This window comes from Delphinapterus leucas, chromosome 11, assembly GCF_059928025.1.
Source record: "Delphinapterus leucas isolate spDelLeu-1000000601 "Yukka" chromosome 11, BTC_Dleu_Yukka2, whole genome shotgun sequence".
Taxonomy (NCBI): domain Eukaryota; kingdom Metazoa; phylum Chordata; class Mammalia; order Artiodactyla; family Monodontidae; genus Delphinapterus; species Delphinapterus leucas.
Window position 1 is genome coordinate 12109799 of NC_143139.1, and position 14480 is coordinate 12124278.

A 14480-nucleotide genomic window follows, 5' to 3' on the forward strand; every position below is an offset into this window, starting at 1 on the left:
TTTGTTTGCCAGGGAAATTGCATTCAGCATCCCCAAAAGCCAATTTACAAGCAAATGTTAGGAACATAAATTGTAGTTGGACACTTCCACTATATAGATTGACTCAGAAACTCAGGGAAGAGAAGCAATCAATATCCTGTATTTACTTCAATGTCCTACCTTGTTTCTCTCAATAAGCTCTTTGCTTCTCCTAACAGTGAGAAGATGAAGAGCATGACAGAATAAAAGTTTTTATGGCAATGTTTATAGGATCTGATAAATCATAAAAGCATCAAGAAGGCATCAACAAGCACTTCCCTAGATTACTAAACAGCGAGGTTTTATTCTTAAAAATACTCCTTCATAGAATAAATCAAATTATTTTCTTCTCTCAGAAAACAGGTAAAGATTCGACAGACACATGTACATACACACACTCCCACACTCCATAAGACCAAGCACTCATCTGTGTTTCCTAAGGAAAAATAAAAGGGTCTTTGGATTCACAAGAGAACAGAATGGCATTCTCTTGAAATGGTTCTCTAGTGACTAAAGGTACTTGACGCCAGGGAGCCTGAAATGATATAGGAGCATGGAGAATTTAAATGAAACTATTATTTTAAAATAAAATATTGATACTTTATTAAGAATGGAAAAGATGCAAAATAAAAACCACTTCTGAGATGTTGAACATTTGTTTTATTCTTTATTTTATTTTTTTTTGGATTCCATACATATGTGTTAGCATACGGCATTTGTTTTTCTCTTTCTGACTTACTTCACTCTGTATGACAGACTCTAGGTCCATCCACCTCACGACAAATAACTCAATTTCTTTTCTTTTTATGGCTGAGTAATATTCCATTGTATATATGTGCCACATCTTCTTTATCCATTCATCTGTCGATGGACACTTAGGTTGCTTCCATGTCCTGGGCTATTGTAAATAGAGCTGCAATGAACACTATGGTACATGACTCTTTTTGAATTATGGTTTTCTCAAGGTATATGCCCAGTAGTGGGATTGCTGGGTCATATGGTACTTCTATTTTTAGTTTTTTAAGGAACCTCCATACCATTCTCCATAGTGGCTGTATCAATTTACATTCCCACCAGCAGTGCAAGAGTGTTACCTTTTCTCCACACTCTCTCCAGCATTTATTGTTTCTAGATTCTTTGATGATGGCCATTCTGACCAGTGTGAGGTGATACCTCATTGTAGTTTTGATTTGCATTTCTCTAATGATTAGTGGTGTTGAGCATCCTTTCATGTGTTTGTTGACAATCTGTGTATCTTTGGAGAAATGTCTATTTAGGTCTTCTGCCCATTTTTGGATTGGGTTGTTTGTTTTTTTTGATATTGAGCTGCATGAGCTGCTTGTATATTTTGGAGATTAATCCTTTGTCAGTTGCTTCATTTGCAAATATTTTTTCCCATTCTGAGGGCTGTCTTTTTGTCTTGTTTATGGTTTCCTTTGTTGTGCAAAAGCTTTGAAGTTTCATTAGGTCCCATTTGTTTATTTTTGTTTTTATTTCCATTTCTCTAGGAGGTGGGTCAAAAAAGATCTTGCTGTGGTTTATGTCATAGAGTGTTCTGCCTAGGTTTTCCTCTAATAGTTTTATAATGCCTGGCCTTACATTTAGGTCTTTAATCCATTTTGAGTTTATTTTTGTGTATGGTGTTAGGGAGTGCTCTAATTTCATCTTTTACATGTAGCTGCCCAGTTTTCCCAGCACCACTTATTGAAGAAGCGGTCTTTTCTCCATTGTATATTCTTACCTCCTTTATCAAAAATAAGATGACCATAGGTGCGTGGGTTTATATCTGGGCTTTCTATCCTGTTCCATTGATCTATATTTCTGTTTTTGTGCCAGTACCATACTATCTTGATTACTGTAGCTTTGTAGTATAGTCTGAGGTCCAGGAGTTTGTTTCCTCCAGCTCCATTTTTCTTTCTCAAGATTGTTTTTGCTATTCGGGGTCTTTTGTGTTTCCATACAAATTGTGAAATTTTTTGTTCTAGTTATGTGAAAAATGGCATTGGTAGTTTGATAGGGATTGCATTGAATCTGTAGATTGCTTTGGGTAATATAGTCATTTTCACACTGTTGATTCTTCCAATCTAAGAACATGGTATATCTCTCCATCTGTTTGTATCATCTTTAATTTCTTTCATCACTGTCTTATAGTTTTCTGCATACAGGTCTTTTGTCTCCCTAGGTAGGTTTATTCCTAGGTATTTTATTCTTATTGTTGCAATGGTAAATGTGAGTGTTTCCTTAATTTCTCTTTCAGATTTTTCATCATTAGTGTATAGGAATGCAAGAGATTTCTGTGCCCTAATTTTGCATCCTGCTACTTTACCAAATTCATTGATTAGCTCTAATAGTTTTCTGGTAGAGTCTTTAGGATTCTCTATGTACAGTATCATGTCATCTGCAAACAGTGACAGCTCTACTTCTTCTTTTCTGATTTGGATTCCTTTTATTTCTTTTCTTCTCTGATTGCTGTGGTTAAAAATTCCAAAACTATGTTGGTGAGAATGGGCAACCTTGTCTTGTTCCTGATCTTAGTGGAAATGGTTTCAGTTTTTCACCATTGAGAACAATGTTGGCTGTGGGTTTGTCATATGTGGCCTTCATTATGCTGAGGTTAGTTCCCTCTATGCCTACTTTCTGGAGGGTTTTTATCATAAATAGGTGTTGAATTTGGTCGAAAGTTTCTTCTTCATCTATTGAGATGATCATATGGTTTTTATCCTTCAGTTTGTTAATATGGTGTATCACATTGATTAATTTGCATATATTGAATAATCCTTGCATTCCTGGCATAAACCCCACTTGATCATGGTGTATGATCCTTTTTATGTGCTGTTGGATTCTGTTTGCTAGTATTTTGTTGAGGATTTTTGCATCTATGTTCATCAGTGATATTGGCCTGTAGTTTTCTTTCTTTGTGATATCTTTGTCTGGTTTTGGTAACAGGGTGATTGTGGTCTCGCAGAATGAGTTTGGGAGTGTTTCTCCCTCTACTATGTTTTGAAAGAGTTTGAGAAGGATGGGTGTTAGCTCTTCTCTAAATGTTTGATAGAATTCGCCTGTGAATCCGTCTGGTCCTGGGCTTTTGTTTGTTGGAAGATTTTTAATCACAGTCTCAACTTCAGAATTGTGATTGGTCTGTTTATATTTTCTATTTCTTCCTGGTTCAGTCTCGGAAGGTGGTGCTTTTCTAAGAATTTGTCCATTTCTTCCAGGTTGTCCATTTTATTGGCATATAACTGCTTGTAGTAATCTCTCATGATCCTTTGTATTTCTGCAGTGTCCATTGTTACTTCTCCATTTTCAGTTCTGATTCTGTTGATTAGAGTCTTCTCCCTTTTTCTCTTGATGAGTCTGGCTAATGGTTTATCAATTTTGTTATCTTCTCAAAGAACAAGCTTTTAGTTTTATTGATCTTTGCTATCATTTCCTTCATTTCTTTTTCATTTATTTCTGATCTGATCTTTATGATTTTTTCCCTTCTGCTAAATTTGGGGGTTTTTTGTTCTTCTTTCTCTAATTGCTTTAGGTGTAAGGTTAGGTTTTTTATTTGATATGTTTCTTGTTTCTTGATGTAGGATTGGATTGCTATAAACTTCCCTCTTAGAACTGCTTTTGCTGCATCCCCTAGGTTTTGGGTCATCGTGTTTTCATTGTGATTTGTTTCTAGGTATTTTTTGATTTCCTCTTTGATTTCTTAAGTGATGCCTTGGTTATTAAGTAGTGTATTGTTTAGCCTCCATGTGTTTGTATCTTTTACAGATTTTTTTCCTGTAATTGATATCTAGTCTCATAGCACTGTGGTTGGAACAGATACTTGATATGATTTCAATTTTCTTAAATTTACCAAGGCTAGATTTGTGACCCAAGATATCATCTGTCCTGGAGAATGTTCCATGAGCACTTGAGAAGAAAGTGTATTCTGTTGTTTTTGGATGCAATGTCCTATAAATATCAATTAAGTCCTTCTTGTTTAATGTATCATTTAAAGCTTGTGTTTCTTTTTTTATTTTCATTTTAGATGATCTGTCCATTGGTGAGAGTGGCATGTTAAAGTCCCCTACTATGAATGTGTTACTGTCAATTTCCCCTTCTATGGTTGTTAGCATTTGCCTTATGTATTGAGGTACTCCTATATTGGGTGTGTAAATGTTTACAATCGTTATATCTTCTTGGATTGATCCCTTGATCATTATGTAGTATCCTTCTTTGTCTCTTGTCTTTATTTTAAAGTCTGTTTTGTCTGATATGAGAATTGCTACTCCAGCTTTCTTTGATTTCCATTTGCATGGAATATCTTTTTCCATCCCCTCACTTTAGGTCTGTATGTGCCCCTAGGTCTGAAGTGGGTATCTTGTAGACCGCATACATATGGGTCTTGTTTTTGTATCCATTCAGCAAGCCTGTGTCTTTTGTTTTGAGCATTTAATCCATTCATGTTTAAGGTAATTATTGATATGTACATTCCTATTACCATTTTCTTAATTGTTTTGGGTTTGTTATTGTAGGTCTTTTACTTCTCTTGTGATTCTTGCCTAGAGGAGATCCTTCAGCATTTGTTGTAAAGCTGGTTTGGTGGTGCTGAATTCTCTTAGCTTTTGCTTGTCTCTAAAGGTTTTAATTTCTCCATCAAATCTGAATGAGATCCTTGCTGTGTAGAGTAATCTTGGTTGTAGGTTTTTCCCTTTCACCACTTTAAATATGTCCTGCAATTCCCTTCTGGCTTGCAGATTTTCTGCTGAAAGATCAGCTGTTAACCTTAGGGGATTCCCTTGTATGTTATTTGTTGTTTTTCCCTTGCTGCTTTTAGTATTTTTTCTTTGTATTTAATTTTTGATAGTTTGATTAATGTCTTGGCATGTTTCTCCTTGGATTTATCATGTATGCTACTCTCTGTGCTTCCTGGACTTGATTACCTATTTCCTTTCCCATATTAGGGAAGTTTTCAACTATAATCTCTTCAAATATTTTCTCAGTCCCTTTCTTTTCTCTTCTTCTTCTGGGACCCCTACACTTCGAATGTTTGTGCGTTTAATGTCCCAGAGGTCTCTGAGACTGTCCTCAATTCTTTTCATTCTTTTTTCTTTATTCTGCTCTGCAGTAGTTATTTTCACTATTTTATCTTCCAGGTCACTTATCTGTTCTTCTGCCTCAGTTATTCTGCTATTGATATTTTCAATTTCATTTATTGTGTTGTTCATCATTGTTTGTTTGCTCTTTAGTTCTTCTAGGTCCTTTTTAAATGTTTCTTGTATTTTCTCTATTCTAGTTCCAAGATCTTGGATCATCTTTACTATCATTACTCTGAATTCTTTTTCAGGTAGATTGCCTGTTTCCTCTTCATTTGTTTGGTCTGGTGGGTTTTTACCTTGCTCCTTCATCTGCTGTGTGCTTCTCTGTCTTCTCATTTTGCTTAACTTACTGTGTTTGGGGTCTTCTTTTCGGAGGCTGCAGGTTCGTCGATCCAGTTGTTTTTGGTGTCTATCCCCAGTGGCTAAGGTTGGTTCAGTGGGTTGTGTAGGCTTCCTGGTGGAGGGGACTGGTGCCCGTGTTCTGGTGGATGAGGCTGGATCTTGTCTTTCTGGTGGGCAGGACCACGTCCGGTGGTGTGCTTTGGGGTATCTGTGACCTTATTATGATTTTAGGCAGCCTCTGTGCTAATGGGTGGGGTTGTTTTTCTGTCTTGCCAGTTGTTTGGCATAGGGTGTCCAGCACTGCAGCTTGCTGGTAGTTGAGTGGAGCTGGGTCTTTGTGTTGAGATGGAGATCTCTGGGAGAGCTTTTGCCGTTTGATATTACGTGCAGATGGGAGGTCTCTGGGGGACCAGTGTCCTGAATTCGGCTCTCTCACCTCAGGGGCTCAGGCCTGAAACCCGGCCAGAGCACCAAGACCCTGTGAGCCGCACGGCTCAGAAGAAAAGGGAGAAAAAAAAGAATGAATGAAAGAAAGAAAAATATAAAATAGAATAAAATAAAGTTATAAAATTAAAAATAAAAAACATTAAAAAGTAATAAAAAAAAGAAAAAAAAAAAAAGGACAGACAGAACACTAGGATGAATAGTAAAAGCAGAGCTATACAGACCAAATCACCCAAAGAAGCATACACATACACACTCACAAAAAGAGAAAAAGGAAAAAAAACCCCATATATATATATATATATATATATATATATATATATATATATATCTCGTTGCTCCCAAAGTCCACCTCCTCAATTTTGGGATGATTCGTTGTCTATTCATGTATTCCACAGATGGAGGGTACATCAAGTTGATTGTGGAGATTTAATCCCTGCTCCTGAGACTGCTGGGAGAGATTTCCCTTTCTCTTCTTTGTTCTCACAGCTCCCGGGGTTCAGCTTTGGATTTGGCCCCGCCCCTGCATGTAGGTCGCCAGAGGGCGTCTGTTCTTCGCTCAGACAGGACGGGGTTAAAGGAGCAGCTGCTTTGGGGACTCTGGCTCACTCAGGCCTGGGGGAGGGAGGGGCATGGATGCGAGGCGAGCCTGCGGCGGCAGAGGCCTGCGTGACGCTGCACCAGCCTGAGGCGTGCCGTGTGTTCTCCCGGGGAAGTTGTCCCTGGATCACGGGACCCTGGCAGTGGCGGGCTGCACAGGCTCCCCGGAAGGGGGGTGTGGAGAGTGACCTGTGCTCGCACACAGGCTTCTTGGTGGCGGCAGCAGCAGCCTTAGCGTCTCATGCCCGTCTCTGGGGTCCGCGCTTTTAGCCGCGGCTCGCGCCGGTCTCTGGAGCCCCTTTAAGCAGCGCTCTTAATCCTCTCTCCTCGCGCACCAGGAAACAAAGAGGGAAGAAAAGTCTCTTGCCTCTTTGGCAGGTCCAGACTTTTCCCCAGACTCCCTCCCAGCTAGCCGTGGCGCAGTAACCCCCTGCAGGCTGTGTTTATGCCGCCAACCCCAGTCCTCTCCCGGCGCTCCGACTGAAGCCCGAGCCTCAGCTCCCAGCCCCGCCCGCCCCGGCGGGTGAGCAGACAAGCCTCTCGGGCTGGTGAGTGCCGGTCGGCCCTGATCCTCTGTGCGGGAATCTCTCCGCTTTGCCCTCCGCACCCCTGTTGCTGCGCTCTCCTCCGCAGCCCCGAAGCTTCCCCCTCCGCCACCCGCAGCCTCCGCCCGCGAAGGGGCTTCTAGTGTTTGCAAACCTTTCCTCCTTCACAGCTCCCTCCCGCTGGTGCGGGTACCGTCCCTATTCTTTTCTCTCTGTTTATTCTTTTTTCTTTTGCCCTATCCAAGTACGTGGGGGAGTTTCTTGCCTTTTGGGAGGTCTGAGGTCTTTTGCCAGCGTTCAGTAGGTGTTCTGTAGGAGTTGTTCCATGTGTAGATGTATTTCTGATGTGTTTGTGGGGAGGAAGGTGATTTCCACGTCTTAGTCCTCTGCCATCTTGGTCTCCCCTGAACATTTGTTTTAAATAGTTTTCAGGATGGCTTTCTTTGATGTGCCCTCCTTGCTGAATTCCCAGCTGAAAGATATATTTCTTTTTCTGCTCAACATTTTTGAGGTATAATTCACATACAATAAAGAAGCTAATTTTAAGTTTACAAATTGACGAGCTTTAGAAAATGTATGTAGTCATATAACTACCACAGCAATCATAATATAGGCTAGTTCTGTCATCCTAGAAATGTTCCCTTGAGACCCTCTGTGGTCTATTCCCACTTGTTACAATTAATGTAGTTAAAAATATGATTACGTTTAAAGCCACCATCTAGCTCTTATTTTCTATTTATCCCATCTGTTATTTGTTCCTTTATTTCCTCTTTTTTCTGCCTTCTTTTGAATTGTGTATTTCTTATGAGTCCATTCTATAAACACTATTGACCTATTAGCTACATCTCTCTCTGTTTTTGTTCTTGCTTTTGTTTTTAATGGTCATTCTAAGATTTATAATATACTCATTCAACTTATCACTGCCTACCTTCAAATAATATAATTACATTTTATCAGCCTTTGTTCCACTGTACATATGTGTTTCCATCCAGTACGCCCTACCCTTGGCTGCTTTTAAAATGTTCTCTTTTGCATTATTTTTCAGGAATTTGATTTTGATGTTCCTTGGTGTGTTTCCTCTGCTTTTTTTACTTGGTGTCTACTGAGTTTCTTGGAGCTGTGAGCTTATAATTTGAGAAAGTTTTCACTGTTATTTATTCAAATACTTTCTTCTATCCCACCATCCCTTTCCTTTATTTCTGGGACTATAATTATATGTATGTTAGATTGCTTGATTTTGTTTCAGATGTCACCGATTCTTTGTTTATTATTGTCTTTTTTCCTCTCTTTGCTTCATTTTGGATTGTTTCAAGTACTATGTCGTTAAGTTCACTGGTAATATTTTTTAGGATCTCATCTGATGTTAATCCTACTCAGTGTTTTATTATTTCAGATATTGTATTTTCCATCTCTAGAAGTGACAATTAGGCCTTGTTTATAGCTTTCATTTCTGTCCTTATAATGTTCATGTCTCTTTCTACCTTCTTAGGCATATGTAGCATATTTATAATAACTGTCCTAAGTTCCTTGTTTGTTATGCTGTCATCTAGCATTTCCTGGTATGTTTCTATTGGTTGATTTTTCTCCTATTTATGGGTCATATTTTCCTATTTCCAACATTCATGGTAATTTTTGACTAGATGCCAGACATTGCAATTTTTGTTTTGTTGGGTGCTGACACCACTTGTTTTATATATTTGAAAGTTGCTAAGACAGTAAACCTTAAGCAGTCTCACCACAGAAAAGAAAAGGTAATTATGTGAGGTGATGAACATGTTAACAGACCTTATTGTGGTCATCATTTGACAATACACACATGTATCAAATATCATGTTGTACACCTTAAACTTGCACGATGTATTGTCTGTTATATCTCAATAAGGCTTGGGAAAAAATAGACACTGGGTTCTAAGCACTAACAGAAAATCTTCCTTCTGATTCTATTTTTAGACCCAACAGTTATACAGTCCCAGAGTACAGTAATGTCCAAACCAAAAAATTTATTCTTAATTTTGATCACCCCTGGGAGTATCATTATTCCAGTCACAAAGAAGCAAGTTTACCACCCTTACTACATGGTAATGCAGGGTGAACATGAACTTTACATGAAAATAAAGAGCAAATGCTCTCTGACCAAAAAAAACACAAACATGTTATAACAGGAGTAATTATATTACCAGGCTCAAATTTTAAAATACCATGGTTCTAGAGCATGAACAAACAAACAGACCAATGAAACAGAACAAACAGTCTCAAAATAGACCCATATATGTGGGAATACAGAATTTGCTAAATGTAGCATGTCAAACCTATGGAGAAAAAAATATTTGTCTTTATTTTTTCTCAGACTGTCCCAATAAGTTATTAGCTCAGGACAACTTTACTCTGAATTCAACTTTACTCTGATTAAATTTGGCCAAGTGAACTGACGAGTTCCTTATCCTCAAAGTGAGCATAGGCTGTTTTAATAAGAAAGCTTGTTTGGTATCATACTTAGAATGCAAGATGTTGTGTTTATCTTTGTATATGTACGTATTACATATATTATTTAAAAGAAAGGTCCTGACTAATTGGTCTCTTCTTTCTGTGCTGTGAGGCACATGAGTACAAACACAATATATAGAAAAAAGTCTTTTGACTCTTGAAAGAAAAGCAATTACCAAAAAGCAAACGTTGGTAGTGGTAGTGTGATGATAACAACTTATCATTATTGTTCAAGAACACACGTTTCCATCATTAAAATACTGTGTGAAAAAAACCGACTTGTTTATAATCTTCATTTGTGGATAAACCTGAGGCATGAGAGGAATAACTAATTTATATTTGTGCAATCTCATGTTCTTCTGTAATTACCACTTGGTACTTTTGCCAGTGGTTCTATGTTTTAACAGGTCTGGATTTGTATGCATATGTCTAAGGAAGATGCTGGTGTTGGTGACTGTGAATTTCACTTCCTTAGTGTTTGACTTAAGGTAGCATCCAGGTATCACACTAGGCCTCCTTAGGAGCGTGCTGTTAATGGGCACTGGCTGAGCTTCATCTCCAAGTATAGTACGAGAGAATGAAAGAGACTATGTTTCTAGAAGAGGACATTTTAAAAACAATTTTACTCTGCTCTCATTTTCCCTACCCTTGTCTAAATGGACTGAAAATGAATTACAGCTAAGTTACCTACTTGGTCCTTTAAGATGCAATTACCTAAACTTGTAGCTCTATGAATTTTTGATATTCTTTCTTACTTCCAAATCCTTTATCCTTTTTCTTTCTCTTATCCCTTCTCTCTGCTTCCCTTCCCTTTTCTTCCTGAAGAATGATACACGTGGCTCTCCAAACTCTTTTAATTACTATACTTACCATCACCTTTCATGTCTCCATCTTTTGGTTCCACGCTATTCTTTTTGCCTAGATATTTTCACCATCTTTCTTTCCTGGATAACTTGTACATACAGTTGGCCCTTGCACAACATAGATTTGAACAGCATGGGTCACTTCTATGTGGATTTTTGTTTTCAACAAACATACTGGAAAGATTTTTGGAGATTTGTGATAATATGAAAAAACCTGCCGACAAAACTCATAGCCTAGAAATATCGAAATAATTAAGAAAAAGGTATGTCATGAATGCATAACACATGTAGATACTAGTCTATCCTTACATAGGCATAAGGTGAGCGATATTTAACATAAAATTAATAATGTGTTAGTTTTCTTACCATTTTATAACATTGTGTTCAAAAAATTACATTACAGTACAGTATACTGCTCTCTCCTAATTGAAGAAATTACCTGTCAGCCTATCGTCATGGGTAAGTGTTTTTTTAAAAAATGTAAATGTTTCCAATACTGTATTATGAATATGACTGTAATGCTGTATGCCATACTGTTATAACCATTCATTCATTAGTGTATAGGCTAGGCTATCGTGAAGTAATCATTTTGATGACACTAGGCTACCATAAAGCATTCTTATTGCAGCTTCCTCGTTATCCATGCATGAAGTAAGTATGAATTTCTTTTTCACATGGTCTTTCCATTTTTGACATTTAGCGTTAGTAATACGTATTACATCTACAGCGTTTTGTATCATATAAGACAATGTTGCTGTAGGTGCTGACAGATGATTCATCTTGTAAACCGATGATGTAAACTTACGGTATTGATAAGTACCGTACAGTATTGTAAAAGTATTTTCTCTTCCTTATGATTTTCTTAATCACAATTTCTTTTCTCTAGCTTAATTTATGTAAGAATACAGTATATAATGCATATAACATACAAAATATGTGTCAGTCGACTGTTTATTTTATTGGTAAGGCTTCTGGTCAACGGTAGGCCATTAGTAATTAAGTTTTGGAGGGAGTCAAAAATTCCACACAGATTTTCAACTGTGTGGAGAGTCGGCGCCCCTAATCCCCGCCATTGTTCAAGGGTCAACTGTATTCTTCAAGGTTCAGCTCAGAAACCATCAAATGGACTAACATGTCAAGTTACATGCCCAGTTTATCTGTAAATATTTGTTCATGAATGAATGAAAGCATAAATGAAACAAGTCTTCCCTACATTTTATCCTTCCTGTGTCTTCATTCCACAGCTCAAGAACAAGAGCCATATCTCAGCCTACTAATATACCATAGTGGATCATAGTATGGGCTCTACTGTCTGACTTTGCCTCTCTGGGTTCAAATCCCGGCTCTGCCCACTAAATAGCTGTGCAAACTTGTTTTCCCTTGTGGCTCAGTATCTTTATCCTTACAACTGTGATCATAATACTATCTCTTGCATAGGGGTATTGTGAGAATATGATGAGATAATACATAAGGCGCCTAAAGTAGCACCTAAGCACTCTAAAAATGTAGCTATTATTATATTCAAGTGGTTCCAATTTCCTGACCCACCTCCACAGGACCTTCACAAGAACAGAGCTGTTCAGGTGCTTCTTTTCTGTATCACGTTCACTGATTCGTCAGCTCTGCAATCCAACAATCTCTTGAAGTCTCTCCTAAAACTACAAACTTTTTATGTTATCACAAGAAAGACTGCCTGAAGGTGACAGAATGTGAAAGTTATGCTTTTTATTATATTCACGTAAAATAGTCAGTTACACTGAGTTGTCCAAATGCATTGGTGAATTAAAGCCTCCAACTCTTACAAATTTTTATACATATATCTATGCATTTATAAATACACACATATGTAAAAGATATATATTTTCTTCTAAAGTAAAGTGCCCAAATCTTGATATATGGGGGCATAATAGGGAAAAAAGAATCATAAAGCTTTATCAATTATAGACTGTACTTTCTCAATATAAGAATCTGTTTTATACGCATTTATTCAGGTATAGGGAACTCTAATCACTCATTCTTTTCTGAATTCTCCTAAGTGAATTAATTTATCTGAAATATTAGAAGCCACGTAGCCAACTTAATGAATCAGAGGCTGGTTCTTCTTACTGTGCCTGCCACAAAGCCTGGGCTCCCCAACGGAAGAGTAGTTAAGCCTCATTCTTAATTTTCCTGTTGTTTTGAATGTTGTCTTTCTTCTAAGATGATAAGCAGAGGGAGAAATGAACCAGACACCTCTAATTCCAAATCCTCTATTAGCATTCAATAAAGTCAGGGCTTGGTGAAAAGATTCCTTTCGTCTTTACATCGCCCTGGGCGTGGTGAGAAATGGTCCAGGAGGATTTGAATTGAGGGGTCCTGCTGCCTTTGTTATAATTAAATCTTGTTGGAGCCACAGAAGAAGAATTAGGGTGCAATGATCAATAGATCAAGGAGAGAACCAACTCAAATTGAAATGAAACTCTCTATGACAATGGAAAACTTTGTGAGAGCATGTTTGAATTTAAGAACAAAACAAGGGTTAAAGAAAAACTAGATGATTTAAGATAATTCAGAAAAATCCTCACTTCAAATAGAAACTAAGGCTCTATTCCCTGGTCCAACATCTTAAGTACTCTTCCTGTGTTTTCACTGTATTTTCTATTGTCTTAGACTTTTAGGGTGATCATTTGTAGACTTTGACAAGGAATGGAATTTACAAATGCCTTGGAAAAGACTTCCACCTATCGAAGCAAGGTGAAGATGCCTAAAAATAGCTTAATGCGAACACAGCCATTGCAGAATCTGGTGATTACATGTTCAAACTGCAAAAGAGCATATTTTATTCAAGCAGGCAAAAGAGAGATTGTCAGCACTGAAATTGCATTAAAACACTCTATAACTTCCCAACATATGGGAGGCTGGGACCAGTGGGAAGCCCAGATGTTTCCCAGAGTCAGAACAAGGAATGGAGTATTTTATTTGGGGGGAGAAAAAGGGAAAAAGGGCAAGAAAGTGTTTCCATTTACCCAACCCACCTGAGCAGGGCCTTCACAAGAACAGAGCTGCCTAACTGCTGATTTTGGTGAGCATCTTGTTAATGGCTTGCTTGACGTGCGTGGTGGAGCTGCGTCGCCTCGTCTTGCCCTGGACCATCCTCCGGCGACGTACCTCTCTACACAGCTCGTAGAATATCTCGGTGATGTTCCCTTCCCCGGTACAGGCAGAACACTCATAAAAAGCACATGCCAATTCTGTGGCCAGCTTCTCCCCTTCTTCTGTACTAACCTGTCTGGAGTGGTCCAAGTCAGCTTTGTTTCCAACCAAGATGAGAGTCACATTCTTGGGCTTTTTGATCTCATCCAGGATGTTCTTAAGTGGCAGCACTTCCTCAAAACTTCCTCGGTCAGTAACGTCATAGACCAGCACAAAGCCTTCCCCCCATCGCATGTGTCCTTCCCTCTGAATGGTGTCTTCCTGTTGGCAAGGAAAATACGGCAGTCGGGAGACCTGGCAGTAATTGCCCTGTATAGATGCTGCAAATGCTAACGGTGATCCCTTAATGACTATTCCTTATGTTCAGTGTCATTAAAATTTCTTGGTAGTCTGCCTGAACAAGCTGACCTTCTCAGTCAGTTTGGAGTGGAAGCATTACTTAGGGAACGAAACATTTTCTAACTGCATAGAACCTAACTTTCGGCTTCTGATTTTTTTCTTGCCACATCATTAAGTGTGTAATCCCAAGAATTATAAAGAAATTATACTCTTAGTTGAGCATATTGCCTCTGAGACTTTTCATCACAAATAAAGAATTGGCCGGTAGGCAACAGACAAGTAGACCTTATCCCATCCTTTGAGATCAGGATTAGAGGCACGGCATAGTGAACTGGTTTTGATTTTTTTTAAAAATTTTTTTCTCTCTTCAGGTTAGAGACAATTAGCCCCCAGGACAGAAAAACAGTGAAAACTTGTATAGAGAGTCAAATTCAAAGTCTGGGGATTTCGGCTTCTTTTTCTATCTCAACACCCTCCAAATATTATGCAGTCCCAATAATGACAGAACCTCATTTGCAGTGATTCTCAAAGTGGGTGATCCCTGCTTCCTAAGAAGGCAGCATGTGTGATTTGAAAATGCA

At 38.3% G+C, this 14480-nt stretch overlaps 1 protein-coding gene across 1 annotated transcript in view; it reads right to left on the reverse strand.

Moving 5' to 3' along the window:
* Positions 1-12030: 12030 nt before the first annotated feature.
* The window catches only part of RERG (RAS like estrogen regulated growth inhibitor), a 102774-nt gene continuing 100324 nt past the window's right edge, over positions 12031-14480 (reverse strand). The window contains exon 4 of the mRNA XM_089920352.1: positions 12031-13821. Coding sequence (XP_089776478.1) covers positions 13414-13821 — 408 coding nt within the window. The 3' untranslated portion in view covers positions 12031-13413. The remainder of the gene's footprint in view (positions 13822-14480) is intronic.